This window comes from Salvelinus sp. IW2-2015, linkage group LG20, assembly GCF_002910315.2.
Source record: "Salvelinus sp. IW2-2015 linkage group LG20, ASM291031v2, whole genome shotgun sequence".
Lineage (NCBI taxonomy): Eukaryota > Metazoa > Chordata > Actinopteri > Salmoniformes > Salmonidae > Salvelinus > Salvelinus sp. IW2-2015.
The window spans coordinates 18,100,242-18,118,853 of record NC_036860.1 but is presented as its reverse complement, the minus strand read 5'-3'; the positions used below and the strand labels follow the sequence as shown (position 1 = coordinate 18,118,853).

Below are 18,612 nucleotides of genomic sequence, written 5' to 3'. Positions count from 1 at the left end.
TGAGGACGCGGCTGGGAATGCCGTCTGGGCCTGCAGCCTTGCGAGGGTTAACACGTTTAAATGTTTTACTCACCTCGGCTGCAGTGAAGGAGAGCCCGCAGGTTTTGGTAGGGGCCGTGTCAGTGGCACTGTATTTTGTCCTCAAACGGGCAAAAAAGTTGTTTTAGCCTGTCTGGGAGCAAGACATCCTGGTCGCGACGAGGTGAGCGCTACCATCAGTCCTGTGTCATGCCAACAGTAAAGCATCCTGAGACCATTCATGTGCGGGGTTGCTTCTCAGCCAAGGGAGTGGGCTCACTCACAATTTTGGCTAAGAACACAGCCATGAATAAAGAATGGTACCAACACATCCTTCGAGAGCAACTTCTCCCAACCATCCAGGAACAGTTTGGTGACGAACAATGCCTTTTCCAGCATGATGGAGCCCCTTACCGTAAAGGCAAAAGTGATAACTAAGTGGCTCGGGGAACAAAACATCGATATTTTGGGTCCATGGCCAGCAAACTCCCCAGACCTTAATCCCATTGAGAACTTGTGGTCAATCCTCAAGAGGTGGGTGGACAAACAAAAACCCACAAATTCTGACAAACTCCAAGCATTGATTATGCAAGAATGGGCTGCCATCAGTCAGGATGTGGCCCAGAAATTAATTGACCACATGCCAGGGCGGATTGCAGAGGTCTTGAAAAAGAAGGGTCAACACTGCAAATATTGACTCTTTGCATCAACTTCATGTAATTGTCAATAAAAGCCTTTGACACTTATGAAATGCTTGTAATTATACTTCAGTATTCCATAGTAATATCTGAGAAAAATATCTAAAGACACTGAAGCAGCAAACTGTGTCATTCTCAAAACTTTTGGCCACGACTGTACATTGTGGCTGTAGTCGGTTCCATACAGTACATTATGGGTGCGTTCGTAAATTCACTCTGTCTGTCTACTCTGATTTCAGAGCACTCTCGTCTCACTGTGCCAGAGGCAGAGCACAGAATAACTGATTAATTTACGTTCGGATCAACCCTACTCCTCGGCCAGAGCGTCTAGTTTGCGCTCGGAACGCTCCGAGAGCGAAACGCTCTGAATTTACGAACGGACAATCTGACAAAGCCCTGAATTTACAAACACCCAGAGCACATTCTGGCACTCCAGATTGAAATCACGAACACACCCTATGATAATAAAACTCTGTCATGCACCAGAAGCCATCCAGATATCCACGTAGTCCATCCCCCTATCTGGGTGTTTTGAGGTTCTCCTCTCTGTTAGCGAGTCACGATCCACGCTATTGCCTGCCTGCCATTGGCCGTCACTCACACTCCCCTCCAGTCTATTGTTACATCACAGAGAGAGGACACAGCATCCATATAGACCAGAGCCCAGGCAGGGTCTGTTTAGGACATTATAGAACAGTCACAAATGATTTGTGTCGAATCAATATGATTGTCTATCCTCAACAATGGAGGGTAATTTCAGCTCTATACATGACATTATACAGTACATTCCTATCTTTTAAATACTTCACAGGCCATTGTGATAATGGGACTGATGGAAAGGCTGGGGCTGGATGAGTATTGGCTGCACTACTGTCTAAGGTCAATGGGGCATGCTGCAATACACTAGTAGGGAAGTGCATTCTATTGATACACAATAAAAAAAAAACATTGATTGCAGTGTTATCTTGATTAATGAACTGTGTGTGATGTGTATACAGTTGAAATGCAGGTACAGTAGCTTACACTGCAGGTTCTTGTGTGCAGTGTTGCTTGGATGACTCTAGAATGTAAAAAAAGAATGGCTCCTCCCAAAGTCACGACTCAACCGTGGTAGTGTGTGTGCCCCTCTGGCTTAGGCGACACTGTATATGCTCGCACACACACACACACACACACACACACACACACACACACACACACACACACACACACACCTGTCCCCTAGGGAGCAGGCACGCGTGTTGCTGTATCTGGGAACAGTACAGGCAGCACCAAGGAGAAACTCAGAATAAAGGGAGGGTAGGCGAGGGGGCAAGGAGGGGGCAGCGCTGCTGTAGAATGCTGTCACTGGAGCTCTCTGCATAGGCTCACTCCTCTTCCACTCCTCCCTCCATGTTCTGCTCCAACCTACCGTACCACACTGTCAGTCGGCTTGATACTGTTTCAGCGAGAGACCCCATCCTCCCCAGTGTGTGTGTGCCTTCTGATGCAGAGGTGTCGATGTAAGAAACAAACCCTTGTGAAAAACAACCACTAGTGTGAGGTGTTAAATATAGCCTTGTGAAGACATGTTCTGATCGTTTATTTGTGCGTGTGTGTATCTCTACCCATGCATATTCTGCGTTGCAGTGTGGTGCATGAGATAGATGCGTGATGTGCTGGCTGTAGCATCCAGCAGTGGTGTGGTACGGTCTATGCTGCTCTGACGCGTTGCTGAGGAGGCTGCCTGACTGCGTACGAGGAGATGTATCTCGGTGAAGGGTGAACAGGGAAGGGGTAGGTAGGGAGGATGTGATGGCGAGAGAGAGTGAAGCAAGAGCACGTGATTGGGTGAGAGGGTGGAGATGCGCATGGTGTGCTGAGGGTGGAGCTTAGCATCAGGCAATTCCTGCTCTCTGTTTCTTTCTCTCATTTTTCCACTCACGTCTAGTATGTTCACCTGCTCTCCCTTTCTTGTCCTTCATCCTCCTCTTTGTGGGCTATTTCAGTGGACTCTGTGTGTTCTTATGGACTATCATCCGCTTCCTCCCAACTTGGTCTGAGCAACAGGGGGGCTTTCCAGGCACCAGCACTCCCTCTCTCGGTTTTCATCCCCCTCACTCGGGGAGGGGGGGAGGACTAAGGGTGGGGGTGTATAGCACCTCCTGGGGCAGTGTGGGGGTAAGACGGAGGCGGATAGGTGTGGAGGGAGTAGGAGTGGTGAGGATGGTAATGCCGGCCCGTGGCTCTCCCTTCTTCCTGCTGCTACTGCTTCTCTGTAGGCTGTGTGTCTCAGGGGCACAGTCCTGCTTCCTCTTCTCGTCATGAGCCTGGCAGCAAGGGTCTCCTGCTCTGTGCTCAACTGCTTTGTAAGTGGCCCCTTTTTCAAATTCTCTTCTGTGTCTGTGTGTGTGTGTGTGTGTGCGCGCGCAAGTGTCTATCTGTATTGTGTGTGTTTTGAACGCGCCGTGCCTCTCCCTTTCCTGCGCTGTGTGTGCGCCTTTCAGTCAGCGGGGGATGGAGGTGGGGTAGTGGTCGGCGCACCTTAGCGCTGCCCAGCTGCTAAGGAACCAATGGCGACCGTAATGAAAATACTAAATTAATTACATCCTCTGTTGATGTACAGTATGTGGGAAGGTCAATTTGTGGCTGTGAGTCTGTTGGTGTTCCGGTTCTCTCTTTTCTGTTCTAATCGAGGACAGAGCAAATTAAGATGGGTAGCGGCAGGGAGCGAGGGAGAGACAGGCCCGAAATAGACCAGACTATGGTCAGAGAAGGAACATGCATTGTGAAGAACACACTTTTTTTAATACCACAAAAATTACCAAAATAACAGACTACTCTGTCACTGACATACTGAGATCAATGAAATCTGTTTTAAATGCAACCAATGGCATAGGCCATTGAAAAGAGTGGAGACTACTAATCTGAAGCCATTCTTGTGATTATTTTGATTTTGCTATTGTAAATATTTGTAGGCTTATGTAGCCAAATTGTATCTATGATCTTACGCTATCCATTTATGTTTTTTGTATGCTATTTTAATATATGAGAATTAACCAATGATATCAGGTCACACCCGGCCATGATTACAGACACCTGTGTGTCTTTTGACACTATATAAATGAGTCATCCCGCAGTGTTTGTCATTATACCCTGATGAAGACAGCTTGTCTGTCGAAACATTGGACATAAATGTTTTTGCATCTGAGTACAGTGTATTCAGAAAGTATTCAGACCCCTTTCCCCTTTTCCACATTTTGTTACGTTACAGCCTTATATGAAAATGGATTAAATACATTTTACCCTCATAAATCTACACACAATACGCCATAATGACAAAGTGAAAACAGGTTTTTAGACATTTTTGCTAATTTATAAAAAATAAAATACAGAAATACGTTATTAATATAAATATTCAGAAACTTTGCAATGAGACTCGCATTTGAGCTCAGGTGCATCCTGTTTCCGTTGATCATCCTTGAGATGTTTCTACAACTTGATTGGAACCCACCTGTGGTAAACTAAATTGGTTGCACATGATTTGGAAGGCACGCACCTGTCTGTGTAAGGTCCCACGGTTGACAGTGCATATCAGAGCAAAAACCAAGCCATGAGGTTGAATTAATTGTCAGTAGAGCTCCGAGACAGGATTGTGTCGAGGCACAGATCTGGGGAAGGGTACCAAAACATTTCTGCAGCGTTGAAGGTCCCCAAGAACACAGTGGCCACAGTGGCCATTCTCAAATGGAAGAAGTTTGGAGCCACCAAGACTCTTTCTAGAGTTGGCCGCCCAGCCAAACTGAGCAATCAGGGGAGAAGGGCCTTGGTCACGGAGGTGACCAAGAACCCGATGGTCTCACTGACAGAGCTCCAGAGTTCCTCTGTGGAGATGGGAGAACCTTCCAGAAGGACAACCATCTCTGCAGCACTCCACCAATCAGGCCTTTATTGTAGAGTGGCCAGACAGAAGCCACTCCTCAGTAAAAGGCACATGACAGCCCGCTTGGAGTTTGCCAAAAGGCACCTAAAGACTCCCAGACCATGAGAAACAAGATTCTCTCCTCTGATGAAACCAGGATTGAACTCTTTGGCCTGAATGCCAAGCGTCACGTCTGGAGGAAACATGGCACAATTCTTATGGTGAAGCATGGTGGTGGCATCATCATTCTGTGGAGATGTTTTTCAGTGGCAGGGACTGCGGGACTAGTCAGGATCGAGGGAAAGATGAACTGAGCAAAGTACTGAGAGATCCTTGATTAAAACCTGCTCCAGAGCGCTCAGGACTTCAGAYTGGGGTGAAGTTTCACCTTCCAACAAGACAACAATCCTAAGCACACAGCCAAGGCAACTCAGGAGTAGCTTCGGGACATGTCTCTGAATGACCTTGAGTGGCCCAGCCTGTGCCTGGACTTGAACCCTATCGAATATCTCTGGAGAGCCCTGAAAATAGCTGTGCAGCAACGCTCCCCATCCAACCTGACAGCTTGAGAGGATCTGCAAAGAAGAATGGGAGAAACTCCCCAAATACAGGTGTGCCAAGCTTGTAGCGTCATACCCGAGAAGACTGGAAACTGACTGGAAACAAAGTACTGTGTAAAGGGTCTAAATACCCATGTAAATGTGATATTTTATTATTTATTTGATTTGATAAATTAGCAAACATTTCTAAAAAACAGTTTTTGCTTTGTCATTATGGGGTATAGTGTGTAGATTGAGGTGGGGAAAAAACAATTTAATCCATTTTAGAATAAGGTTGTAACGTAACAATGTGTAAAGGTCAAGGGGTCTGAATACTTTCAAATGGCACTGTATATTTTCAAATAACTTCCCCTTTTCTGGCCCGCAAATTGCTTTTAGGGCCCACCACTGTTTTTTTTTTATTGCCCATCCCTGCATTAATATTCTGTAATATAATAATCACTTCAAGAACTCATGTAGTAATTCATAAATGCATTTCTTTAGCTTCCAAAATCTTTTTTTACAATGGTGGGGAGTACTAAAATGGAGTCTGTGGCTTCAAAACAACGGCCACTGACTGTCATCTAGTGTATATATACATAATTGAATTCTACAGGGTGTAGACAAAATGTCAACTTTGTCACACACACCTTCATGTGCAGTCATGTGGCCTGGCAGGTTGAGCACGGCTGGATATATTAACTCTGTGTGGACCCCTCACTTGGCTGTGTTGTGTTTTTACTGTCAGTGATTCAGCTGAATTGGCTGTTCTCATGGCTGCACCAGTCACTGTCTGTATAATTTAGTATCAAGACTCCCTTGTTGTTTCACTTTTGAAGGAGGCTCGAAACTGAACGTTTTTTATAATGTCCCAAGCTTGCACTAGTCTTTGCTTTTGGCACAGCTAAATAATATAACTTCCATAGTTGAATTTCTAGCACTCACATGCTAGCTTGTCTTACATTTATTTTGGCAAACTCCAGAAAATTAATTCAAAAGCTCTTAACTGAAGTCAAATGCTCCATTCCCCCCTTCTATCTTTCATCTCTCCTCCTCTCCCTCTGACTATCATGTTTGTTTCTTCTGCAAATATATTTCCGTCAGTAAATTGAGCCATAAAAAGCAATTGTAATTGTTTCCGTAACTCAGACACCATTATAGCCCTCTCTCCTCTCTGTGCTGGCTAAGTGAATCAGGTGGAGTGCAATTGGAGCCAAGGGCTTCTGGGGGAGGTGGTGCATCTCTTTCTCTTTGCCCCTGGCCTGCATCAGCCACTCTGGCACCTGGGAGGGCTCATATATCAAGTGGCAACCTGATTGGCATGGCACCTAGGTTACTATAATAGTGGGTGAGCCCTATGAGAGCCTGGCAAACGTTTTGAAATGGGGAGGTACTGTCTCTCTGCCTCTGGCCTGTTGCTCCATCAACACTGGAACCTGGAAGGACTCGCAGATCAAGTGGCACCCTGACTGCATGGTACCTAGTGGGTTAGTCCCCAATCAGAGCCTGGCAGCAGATGGGCCGTGTGATGAGTGGTGCCCTGAGTCTCACCACCGCTCTCCATCTCTCGCTCCATCACACCGTCCTATTAGAGGCTCAAAGGCACTTCATCATTCCCTGTATTATTTCTTAGTTTAGGCTTCCTCAGTTTCTGCACATTCAGTTCCAGCTATAAAAAGTAGCGCTGGCCACGTGACCTGAGGTCAAGGAATTTAAAATTGAATTTTCATTCCATGTGCTTTCTCCCTGTTGATCCGTGAGGTCACAGGTAGCAGAATGTCTGCATTCCCTCTGAGGTCACTGCACTCTCCCTGTAGCTGATCTGATGGATGGATTATCTGCTGACAGTGCCCCATGATTTTAACATGTTTTAACAGAATAAGGGTGTTTTCACATATAGTTCTGAGCTATAGTTCGAATCAGAGTTCGATTATTTGTTACATTGTACAGTATTTTTGTTATTTGGTACAGTTGGTTTCACATTGTCCAACAAACTAAAATGCCTAAACAAAATCACGTGTTCATGCAAGTAATTTGTTTATTGGAGGAAAATGCTCTTTGATTAACAATCAGCTTAACTTGTGTTTCCCAAACGTTATTACTTTAACTTTGATCTTCAAACAACGTGCGGTAGGAAACGGCACAAATGCCACTCTAACCGCAACGTGAATAGGCTATATTCAGTAGCCTATAATACCTTGTAGGCTATAGCCCCTACCTCCCCTAATCTGCATCGGATGCGCTCATGAATGCGCTGCTACTCATAATGTGTCAGATATATCAAGTTATGGTACGCTACTGCATGCATTTAAGCAAATGCTCGCCGTCAAACAACCAAATAATAGTTCTACTGCACGCCAGTGGATATTTTATTTTGTTTGGTCCAGATTTTTTTTGGTCCAGACTGCGTTCTCACCTGCAGCGAACTAGACCACCGTACGAAAAGAATCGGACCGAGACAACAATTTTTGAGCGAACCAAGGTGCGTTGTTTATTGCGCTCCTGAGTGTGGATATTGTTCACACCAGTCCAAACGAACTGAACTAAGGGGGAAAATGAACCAAAACAATTTAGTGTGAAATTTGGTAATCAATGCACATTTCTGCCTGTGTGTGTCAGTGCTTGTGTGTACATGTACAGTCATGGCCAAAAGTTTTGAGAATGACACAAATATTAATGTTCACAAAGTTTGCTGCTTCAGTGTCTTTAGATATTTTTGTCAGATGTTACTATGGAATAGTGAAGTATAATTATAAGCATTTCATAAGTGTCAAAGGCTTTTATTGACAATTACATGAAGTTGATGCAAAGAGTCAATATTTGCAGTGTTGACCCTTCTTTTTCAAGACCTCTGCAATCTGCCCTGGCATGCTATCAATTAACTTCTGGGCCACATCCTGACTGATGGCAGCCCATTCTTGCATAATCAATGCTTGGAGTTTGTCAGAATTTGTGAGTTTTTGTTTGTAAAACCCGCCTCTTGAGGATTGACCACAAGTTCTCAATGGGATTAAGGTCTGGGGAGTTTCCTGGCCATGGACCCAAAATATCAATGTTTTGTTCCCCGAGCCACGTAGTTATCACTTTTGAGGTGCTCCATCATGCTGGAAAAGGCATTGTTCATCACCAAACTGTTCCTGGATGGTTGGGAGAAGTTGCTCTCGGAGGATGTGTTGGTACCATTCTTTATTCATGGCTGTGTTCTTAGGCAAAATGTGAGTGAGCCCACTCCCTTGGCTGAGAAGCAACCCCTCACATGAATGGTCTCAGGATGCTTTACTGTTGGCATGACACAGGACTGAGGGTAGCGCTCACCTTGTCTTCTCTGGACAAGCTTTTTTCCGGATGCCCCAAACAATCGGAAAGGGGATTCATCAGAGAAAATGACTTTACCCCAGTCCTCAGCAGTCCAATCCCTGTACCTTTTGCAGAATATCAGTCTGTCCCTGATGTTTTTCCTGGAGAGATGTGGCTTCTGTGCTGCCCTTATTGACACCAGGCCATCCTCCAAAAATCTTCGCCTCACTGTGCGTGCAGATGCACTTACACCTGCCTGCTGCCATTCCTGAGCAAGCTCCGTACTGGTGGTGCCCCGATCCCGCAGCTGAATCAACTTTAGGAGACGGTCCTGGCGCTTGCTGGACTTTCTTGGGCGCCCTGAAGCCTTCTTCACAACATTTGAACCGCTCTCCTTGAAGTTCTTGATGATCCGATAAATGGTTGATTTTTACTGGCAGCAATATACTTGCCTGTGAGGCCCTTTTTGTGCAAAGCAATGATGATGGCACGTGTTTCCTTTCAGGTAACCATGATTGACAGAGGAAGAACAATGATTTCAAGCACCACCCACCTTTTGAAGCTTCCAGTCTGTTATTCGAACTCAATCAGCATGACAGAGTGATCTCAAGCCTTGTCCTCGTCAACACTCACATCTGTGTTAACGAGAGAATCACTGACATGGTGTCAGCTGGTCCTTTTGTGGCAGGGCTGAAATGCAGTGGAAATGTTTTTTGAGGATTCAGTTAATTTGCATGGCAAAGAGGGACTTTGAGGGACAATTAATTGCAATTCATCTGATCACTCTTCATAACATTCTGGATTATATGCATATTGCCATCATACAAACTGAGGCAGCAGACTGTGAAAATTCATATTTGTGTCATTCTCAAAACTTTTGGCCATGACTGTACAATGCATTCGGAAAGTTTTCAGACCCCTTGACTTTTTCCACATCTTGTTACATTGCAGCTGTATTCTAAAATGGATTCAGTAAAAAAAATGTCCAGGAGTGTGCAAAGCAATGGGTGGCTACTTTGAAGAATCTCAATTATAAAATCTATTTTGATTTGTTTAACACTTTTTTGGTTGCTACATGATTTCATGTGTTATTTCATAGTTTTGATGTCTTCACTATTATTCTACAATGTCGAAAATAAAGAAAAACCATGGAATGAGTAGGTAGTGATGGTCAGATTTGCCAAATGGAGGGAAAGGGAAGGCTTTGTATGCGTTTCTGTGTGTGGACTAAAGGTGAACTAGATTTTTTTTGGCACAGGTGGCATGCTGGTAGAAATGAGGTAAGACTGATTTCAGTTTCCCTGCATTAAAATCACCAGTCACTAGGAGCACCGCCTCTGGATGTGTATTTTCTTGTTTGCTTATATATAGCTTGTTGAGTGCGGTCTTGGTGCCAGTATCGATGTGTGGTGGTCGATAGAATGCTACGAAAAATATAAATGAAAACTCTCTTGGTAAATAGTATGGTCTACAGCTTATCATGAGGTATTCTAACTAGAGGTCGACCGATTAATCGGCATGGCCGATTTCAAGTTTTCATAACAATCCGTAATCGACATTTTTACACGCCGATTATGGCCGATTACATTGCATTGCAGGAGGAAACTGCGTGGCAGGCTGACCACCTGTTACGTAAGTGCAGCAAGGAGCCAAGGTAAGTTGCTAGCTAGTATTAAACTTATCTTATAAAAAACAATCAATCTTCACATAATCACTAGTTAAAACTTAATTGGGACGCTAGCGTCTCACCTTGACAACATCCGGTGAAATTGCAGAGTGCGAAATTCAAATTACAGAAATCGTAACATTAAACATTCATGAAAATACAAGTGTCATACATCATTTAAAAGCTTAACGTCTTGTTAATCCAGCCACGTTATCAGATTTCAAAAAGGCTTTACTGCGACAGCACGCAATGCGATTATCTGAGGAAAAGTGCCCCGCACACAAAAGCATTACATACATTTTCCAACCAAGCAGAGGCGTCACGAAAGTCAGAAATAGCGATAAGGTAAATCATTGACCTTTGAAGATCTTCATCTGGTTGCAATCACAAGGGTCCCAGCTACATAACAAATGGTCCTTTTGTTCAATAAAGTCCTTCTTTATATCCCAAAAAAGTCAGTTTCATTGGCGCCCTAGACTCAATAATCCACCGGTTTCCCTCGTTCAAAATGCATACAAATGAATCCCGTAAGTTACCAATAAACTTCTTCCAAACATATCAAGCAACGTTCCTAATCAATCCTCAGGTACCCTAATATGTAAATAAACGATCAAATTTAAGACGGCAAGTACCGGAGATAAATAACGAAGTACCCGCACTCACCGGAACGCGCAACAAACACTACAGAGAAAATGGGAGCCACTTACTAAAACTACAAATTCTAGCAATAAAAAAAAAAAACAGCCTGAAACTCTTTCTAAAGACTGTTGTCATCTAGTGGAAGCCCTAGGAACTGCAATCTGGGAGTTATTCCTTTTATATTCCCATTGACAGCCATAGTAATCAAGGGTGAGCTGAAAAAAACAAATTCTGGATGGATATCCTCGGGTTTTCGCCTGCCATATCAGTTCTGTTATACTCACAGACATTATTTTAACAGTTTTGGAAACATTACAATGTTTTCTATCCAATACTACCACTTATATGCATATCCTAGCTTCTGGGCCTGAGCAGGCCTAACAGGCAGTTTACTTTGGGCACCTCATTCATCCAAACTTCCGAATACTGCCCCCTAGCCCGAAGAAGTTAACTACACATGGTTGATGATATTACTAATTTAACTAGCTTGTCCTGCATTGCATATAATCAATCCGGTGCCTGTTACTTTATCATCGAATCACTGCCTACCTCTGCAAACGGGGGATGATTTAACAAAAACTAATTCGCGAAAAAAGCACAATCGTTGCACGAATGTACCTTACCATAAACATCAATGCCTTTCTTAAAATCAATACACAGAAGAATATTTTTTTAAACCTGCATATTTAGTTAAAATAAATTAATGTTAGCAGGCAATGTTAACTAGGGAAATTATGTCACTTCTCTTGCGTTCATTGTACGCAGAGTCAGGGTATATGCAACAGTTTGGGCTGCCTGGCTCGTTGCAAACTAATTTGCCAGAATTGTACATAATTATGACATAACATTGAAGGTTGTGCAATGTAAACGCAATATTTAGACTTAGGGTTGCCACCCGTTCGATGAAATACGGAACGGTTCCGTGTTTCACTGAAAGAATAAACATTTGTTTTCGAAATTATAGTTTCCGGATTTGACCATATTAATGACCAAAGGCTCGTATTTCTGTGTTTATTATATTATTATTAAGTCTATGATTTGATATTTGATAGAGCAGTCTGACTGAGCGGTGGCAGCACGCTCGTAAGCATTCATTCAAACTTTACTGCGTTTGCCAGCAGCTCTTAGCAATGCTTGAAACACAAAGCTGTTTATGCCTATCAACTCCTGAGATTAGAGTGCCTATTAGAACATCCAATAGCCAAAGGTATATGAAATACAAATGGTATACAGAGAAATAGTTGACGCGTCATCATTCCTATAATAACTATAACCTAAAACTTCTTAACTGGGAATATTGAAGAACTGGGAAAAATGAACCACCAGCTTTCATATGTTCTGAGCAAGGAACTTAAACGTTAGCTTTTTTTACATGGCACATACAGTTGAAGTCAGAAGTTTACATACACCTTAGCCAAATACATTTAAATTCAGTTTTTCACAATTCCTGACATTTAATCCCCGTAAAAATTCCCTGTCTTATGTCAGTTAGGATCTCCACTTTATTTTAAGAATGTGAAATATCAGAATAATAGTTGAGAGAATGATTTATTTCAGCTTGTATTTCTTTCATCACATTCCCAGTGGGTCAGAAGTTTACATACACTCAATTAGTATTTGGTAGCATTGCCTTTAAATTGTTTAACTTGGGTCAAACGTTTTGGGTAGCCTTCCACAAGCTAACCACAATAAGTTGGGTGAATTTTGGCCCATTCCTCCTGACAGAGCTGGTGTAACTGAGTCAGATTTGTAGGCCTCCTTGCTCGCACATGCTTTTTCAGTTCTGCCTACAAATTTTCTATAGGATTGATGTCAGCGCTTTGTGATGGCCACTCCAATACCTTGACTTTGTTATCCTTAAGCCAATTTGCCACAACTTTGGAAGTATGCTTGGGGTCATTGTCCATTTGGAAGATGCATTTGCGACCAAGCTTTAACTTCCTGACTGATGTCTTGAGATGTTGCTTCAATATATTCACATCTTTTTCCTCTGTCATGATGCCATCTATTGATTCAATAAAATGCTAATTAATTACTTAAAAATCATACAATGTGATTTTCTGGATTTTTATTTTAGATTCCGTCTCTCACAGTTGAAGTGTACCTATGATAAAAAATTACAGACCTTTACATGCTTTGTAAGTAGGAAAACCTGCAAAATCGTCAGTGGATCAAATACTTGTTCTCCCCACTGTATATATATATTTAAATCGTCCGCTTTTTTTGGTCCTCCAATAATCGATATCGGCGTTGGAAAATCATAATCGGTCGACCTCTAGTTCTATCTCAGGAGAGCAGAACCTCGAGACAATAATATTAGAGATTGCGCACCAGCAGTTGTTATCAAATAGACACACACCTCCCCCATTGAGTTTAACCAACGCTGCCGTTCTGTTCTGCCGATGCATAGAAAAACCAGTCAGAAAAAGGCATAGAAAAATAAGTGTCCTTCAGCCACGACAGTTTGTTTGTTCTCAAGTGACTGTACGTTCGCCAATAGAACGGGGGGTGGGTAGTTTTGTCAGGGTGCCCGCAGGGCGGCCTCACTTATGCCCCCCCCCCCCTCCGAGTACATCGCTCTGTTTCTCTAGTCAATCTTTTTCCCTTTTTTTTAACCCTTGCAATCCTGTTGGAGATGTGCCTGTGACTAGACCTAGTGCTTTAGTTAGTATTGGGTGAAGTGGTGGACATTGAAGGCCATGTGCATAGTGGATGTTTCTGCCTCGGTGCTTGTGAGCAGAGCTCTACTGTTGCACTGGAACAGGCTGGATGGGCCTGTACTGTAGTCACTTGTCATATAACCTTCAAAACCCAGAGGATGTCCATCTCATAGAGATAGATACAGTGTCTCTCTTTTTATAAAATGCAGTACGGAACACTCACAGTACTAATACAGGGGTTCTGTAAATTATCCAGAGAATTATAGTCCAGGCACAAATCCCTAGTCAGATTAGGTGAATAGCATCGGTCTAACGATGAGTAACGAGGAAGAATGGGTGAGAAACTAGGAATGGGATTTATCTCGGAAAAAGGGTGATTTTCATTTCCATAGCAACCAGACTCAGTCAGACTTATTCATGATTGAAGTAAATGTTCATATGCCGCCTTTCCTTTGTCTTTCTGTGTCTGAATACCTCCAGTCACCCAACTCTTTTCTATTCTACATGTTCCCTCTCTTTTTCTCCTTCAGTAGTCTATCACATTAATTTTCTATCTATACTTACAGTACAGTATTCCCTGGAAAGGGAGTCTGTCACTCGACTCGCGGAGCTTTTTACAAAAGGATTAGAACGCCATTGTTTTTAGTTAATTAAAAAGACCAGCTGTAACAACCCCATTCACTACTAGTGGCCTTAAGCTGAACTGTGTCAGAGGCTAAGCACTGAGGAGCCCCTCAGAAGAACAGATTTACAGTATCACAGCTGAGGAAGATAAGGTGAAAAAATAAGTAATTGTTATAATAAGCCCAGATATGATGTGTTGGGACTGGGGAGGATGGAAAAGGGAAAGAGGGAAGGAGAGGTGGATGGAAAAAGAGAGCTGAGACGTTAAGCTGCAGCTTGTTCTCGTGTTCTTTTTTCTGACTCTGTGATTGTTAGAGGGGGGAAGGGGGCGCAGGCAGGCAGGCTTTCAGAACAGCAGTGACGAAGCAAAAACGCGTAGTTGGCTTGTCTGTCGCAGCAGCACAGCTCGGGCTGTTCTCTATCTTCCTGGCTTCGCCTGCAGGGACAGAGTAGAACGTCTCTCTCTGCCTGCCTCGCGCTCTCTCGTTCTCTGTCCTTTCTGCCCTTTCTTTCTGTCCTCTCTGTCTGTCTGTCTTATTTTATCTGGAAGTGGACTACCATCAAATGGATGGGGCGGGAGAGAGACTAATAAGAAATACATTGGCAGACTTTTGTTTACCTCCTGCGTCAAGCTGCTAAGTGTTTTTTTTCTTCTCTTTTTGCTATTCTGAAGCTCTGCTATGACCTGTTGGAGGTCATCAGGAGTTCAGCTGGGTGTCTGCAGGTCGCTTCATCTGCACTGTATTAATGGAAGACTTGACAGGTGAAAATATGATGGAARCTCATCATTAGGCTGGCTTTGACCTGGTCTGTTCTTTCAGATCAGTGCACGGAAATGAAGGAGAGGAGATGCGGAGAGGACAAGATGATTGAAAAAGAGCGCAGTTGCTTGTACCACAATCTGCTCTGAATAATCTGAGCCTCTGACTTTCCTGTGCCCACCCTCTGTCTGCCAGCCTCTCAGCACTCTCACTCCTATTGCTTCTGCTCTCTTTCTTTCCTTTGTCTCTGCTCCTAGTCCTCACAGTCCTATTTAACGCCTTTTAACCAGGGTTTCTGTCGGGGTCTGGGCCTGCCAGGAACAGTATTTTGAAGCTCTGCCTCTCCTGGCTCTCTGCATTCTTAATTTGGAAAGTGTGGCTCGTCCGTTAAGCCGTTGAGCATCAAAACACCAAGCGACAAATTAAAACCCTTGTCTGCATCTAAAATGACACCTTATTCCCTGATAGCCCTGGTCAAAATTAGTGCACAACAGGGGAAAGGGTTCCATCTCGGACTCACCCCCAGGTTTGTTAGTGGCAGTGTCTGGACTGGACTCAAATTCTGTTATGCACTGTGATGGGTTTATAGTGTAATATTAATTAAAGGGTAGGAAGCAGGAGTTTTTACTCACCAAAGTAATAACACAGTGTGGTCAAAGCCTTATAACTTAGTTGTAGTCATTTCTAGTTACCTATAACTCCAAAAATAGTTATGTTTTGGGTTTTTGAAATATTTATTAACTTATATTCGGATATCTTTGGAACTACCAACGATGCACTAAAGTCAACGTCATTCAGAGAACCTACTCTGTGCAGTTGCAAACCATAGTCTGGCTTTTTCTATGGCGGTTTTGGAGCAGTGGCTTCTTCCTTGCTGAGCGGCATTTCAGGTTATGTCGATATAGGACTTGTTTTACTGTGGATATAGATACTTTTGTACCTGTTTCCTCCAGCATCTTCACAAGGTCCTTTGCTGTTGTTCTGGGATTGATTTGCACTTTTCGCCTCAAAGTACATTCATCTCTAGGAGACAGAACACGTCTCCTTCCTGAGCGGTATAATGGCTGCGTGGTCCCAATGTGTTTATACTTGCGTACTATTGTTTGTACAGATGAAAGTGGTACCTTCAGGCGTTTGGAAATTGCTCCCAAAGATGAACCAGACTTGTGGAGGTCTACAATCTTTTTTCTGAGGTCTTATCTGATTTCTTTAGATTTTCCCATGATGTCAAGCAAAGAAATACATCCACAGGTACACCTCCAATTGACTCAAATTATGTCAGTAAGCCTATCAGAAGCTTCTAAAGCCATGATCTCATTTTCTGGTATTTTCCAAGCTGTTTAAAGGCACAGTCAACTTAGTGTATGTAAACTTCTGACCCACTGGAATTGTGATACAGTGAAATATAAGTGAAATAATCTGTCTGTAAACAATTGCTGGAAAAATGACTTGTGTCATGCACAAAGTAGATGTCCTAACCGACTTGCCAAAACTATAGTTTGTTAACAAGAAATTTGTGGAGTGGTTGAAAAACAAGTTTTAATGACTCCAACCTAAGTGTATGTAAATTTCCGACTTCAACTGTATATACTGAGAGATCCTTGATTAAAACCTGCTCCAGAGCGCTAAGGACCTCAGACTGGGGGCGAAGGTTCACCTTCCAACAGGACAACGACCCTAAGCACATAGCCAAGACAATGCAGGAGTTGCTTCGGGACAAGTCTCTGAATGTCCGTGAGTGGCCCAGCCAGAGCCCGGACTTGAATATCGAGAGACCTGAAAATAGTTGTGCAGCAACTAACTTGATAGAGCTTGAGAGGATCTTCAGAGATAAATGGGAGAAACTCTACAAATACAGGTGTGCCAAGCTTGTAGCATCATACCCAATGTCTCTTATACACATCTAGATGTGTATAAGAGACAGGTATAAGGCTGTAACATAACAACATTTGGAAAATGTTAAGGGGTCTGAATACTTTCCGAATGTAGTGTATGTATGTGCAGTACCAGTAAAAAAAATGTTTTACTCTTTTTTACATTGTATAATAATAGTGAAGACATCAAAACTATGAAATGACACATATGGAATCATGTAATAACCAAAAAAGTGTTTAACAAATCAAAATATATTTTATATTTCAGATCCTTGAAGTAACTACCCTTTGCTTTGATGATAGCTTTGCACACTCTTGTCATTCTATCAACCAGCTTCATGAGGTAGTCACCTGGAATGCATTTTAATTAACAGATGTGCCTTGTTTAAAGTTCATTTGTGGAATTTCTTTCCTTTTTAATGCGTTTGATCCAATCAGATGTGTGGTGACATGGTACACAAAAGATAGCTCTATTTGGTAAAAGACCAAGTCCATATTATGGCAAGAACAGCTCAAATAAGCAAAGAGAAATGACAGTCCATCATTACTTTAAGACATGAAGGTCAGTCAATACGGAAAATATCAAGAACTTTGAAAGTAGTCACAAAAACCATCAAGCGCTAGGATGAAACTGGGTCACATGAAGACTGCCACAGGAAAGGAAGACCCATAGTTACCTCTGCTGCTGAGGAGAAGTTCATTAGAGTTAACTGCACTTCAGATTGCAGCCCAAATAAATGCTTCACAGATTTTAAGTAACAGACACATCTCAACATCAACTGTTCAGAGGAGACTTTACAACATTAACAATGTCTACACTGTATTTCTGATTAATTTGATGTTATTTTAATAGACAAAAAAAATTGCTTTTCTTTCAAAAACAAGGACATTTCAAAGTGACACCAAACTTTTGAACTGTAGTGTATGCGGGAACTCCTTCAAGACTGTTGGAAAAGCATTCCAGATGAAGCTGGTTGAGAGAATGCCAAGAGTGTGCTAAGCTGTCATCAAGGCAATGGGTGACTACTTTGAAGAATCTCAAATATAAAATATATTTTGATTTGTTTAACACTGTAATGTATCAGCTAATCACATTAACCTCACACGCCACATCATCCTTGATTTGGTAAACTATTAGAAGCGTAAGACAGACAACTGAAAGTGTAAGAAAGACACCTGAAAGTGTGAGAACAACAATGAAGTACTTTTCTATTCTAAATGTGTCTACAAGCTTCACGTGCGTAGATCTACATGTGCTTGGGTGGAGTCTGATTTTTCTTTTTGCAACGCACACCTTTTGTAACATGATACCTCGCCGGTCCAGACTCCCAAATAGTTTCAAGTTTAAAGGTTATTCGCCACGTGCATAGGACACAACCTGTGTAAAACAGTACAGTGAAATTCTTACATTGAGAGCTCGTTCCCAACAATGCAGTGAATAGTAATATAGATAATAATAGAAAATAGACAAAAAAAATTAAGTATGAATTAAAGCCACACATGCAAGTACAGTGGCAAGAAAAGTATGTGAACCCTTTGGAATTACATGGATTTCTGCATAAATTAGTCATCAAATTTGATCTGATCTTCATCTAAGTCACAACAATATACAAACAGTGTGCTTAAACTAATAACACACAAATGATTGTATTTTTATTGTTTATATTGAATGCATCATTTAAACATTCACAGTGTAGTTTGGAAAAAGTATGTGAACTCCTAGGCTAATGACTTCTCCAAAAGCTAACTGGAGTCAGGAGTCAGCTAACCTGGAGTCCGCTAACCTGGAGTCCAATCAATGAGATGAGATTGGAGATGTTGGTTAGAGCTGCCTTGCCCTAAAAAAACACTCACATAATTTGAGTTTGCTATTCACAAGAAGCATTGCCTGATGTGAACCATGCCTCAAACAAAATAGATCTCAGAAGACCTAAG

General features: G+C 42.5%; 1 protein-coding gene across 1 annotated transcript in view; it reads left to right on the top strand.

Moving 5' to 3' along the window:
* The first annotated feature begins 2,393 nt into the window (after nucleotides 1-2,393).
* The window catches only part of LOC111981628 (phosphatidylinositol-3,5-bisphosphate 3-phosphatase MTMR4-like), a 93,798-nt gene continuing 77,579 nt past the window's right edge, over nucleotides 2,394-18,612 (top strand). Inside the window, 1 exon segment of the mRNA XM_024012998.3 lies at nucleotides 2,394-3,064. Coding sequence (XP_023868766.1) covers nucleotides 3,020-3,064 — 45 coding nt within the window. The 5' untranslated portion in view covers nucleotides 2,394-3,019.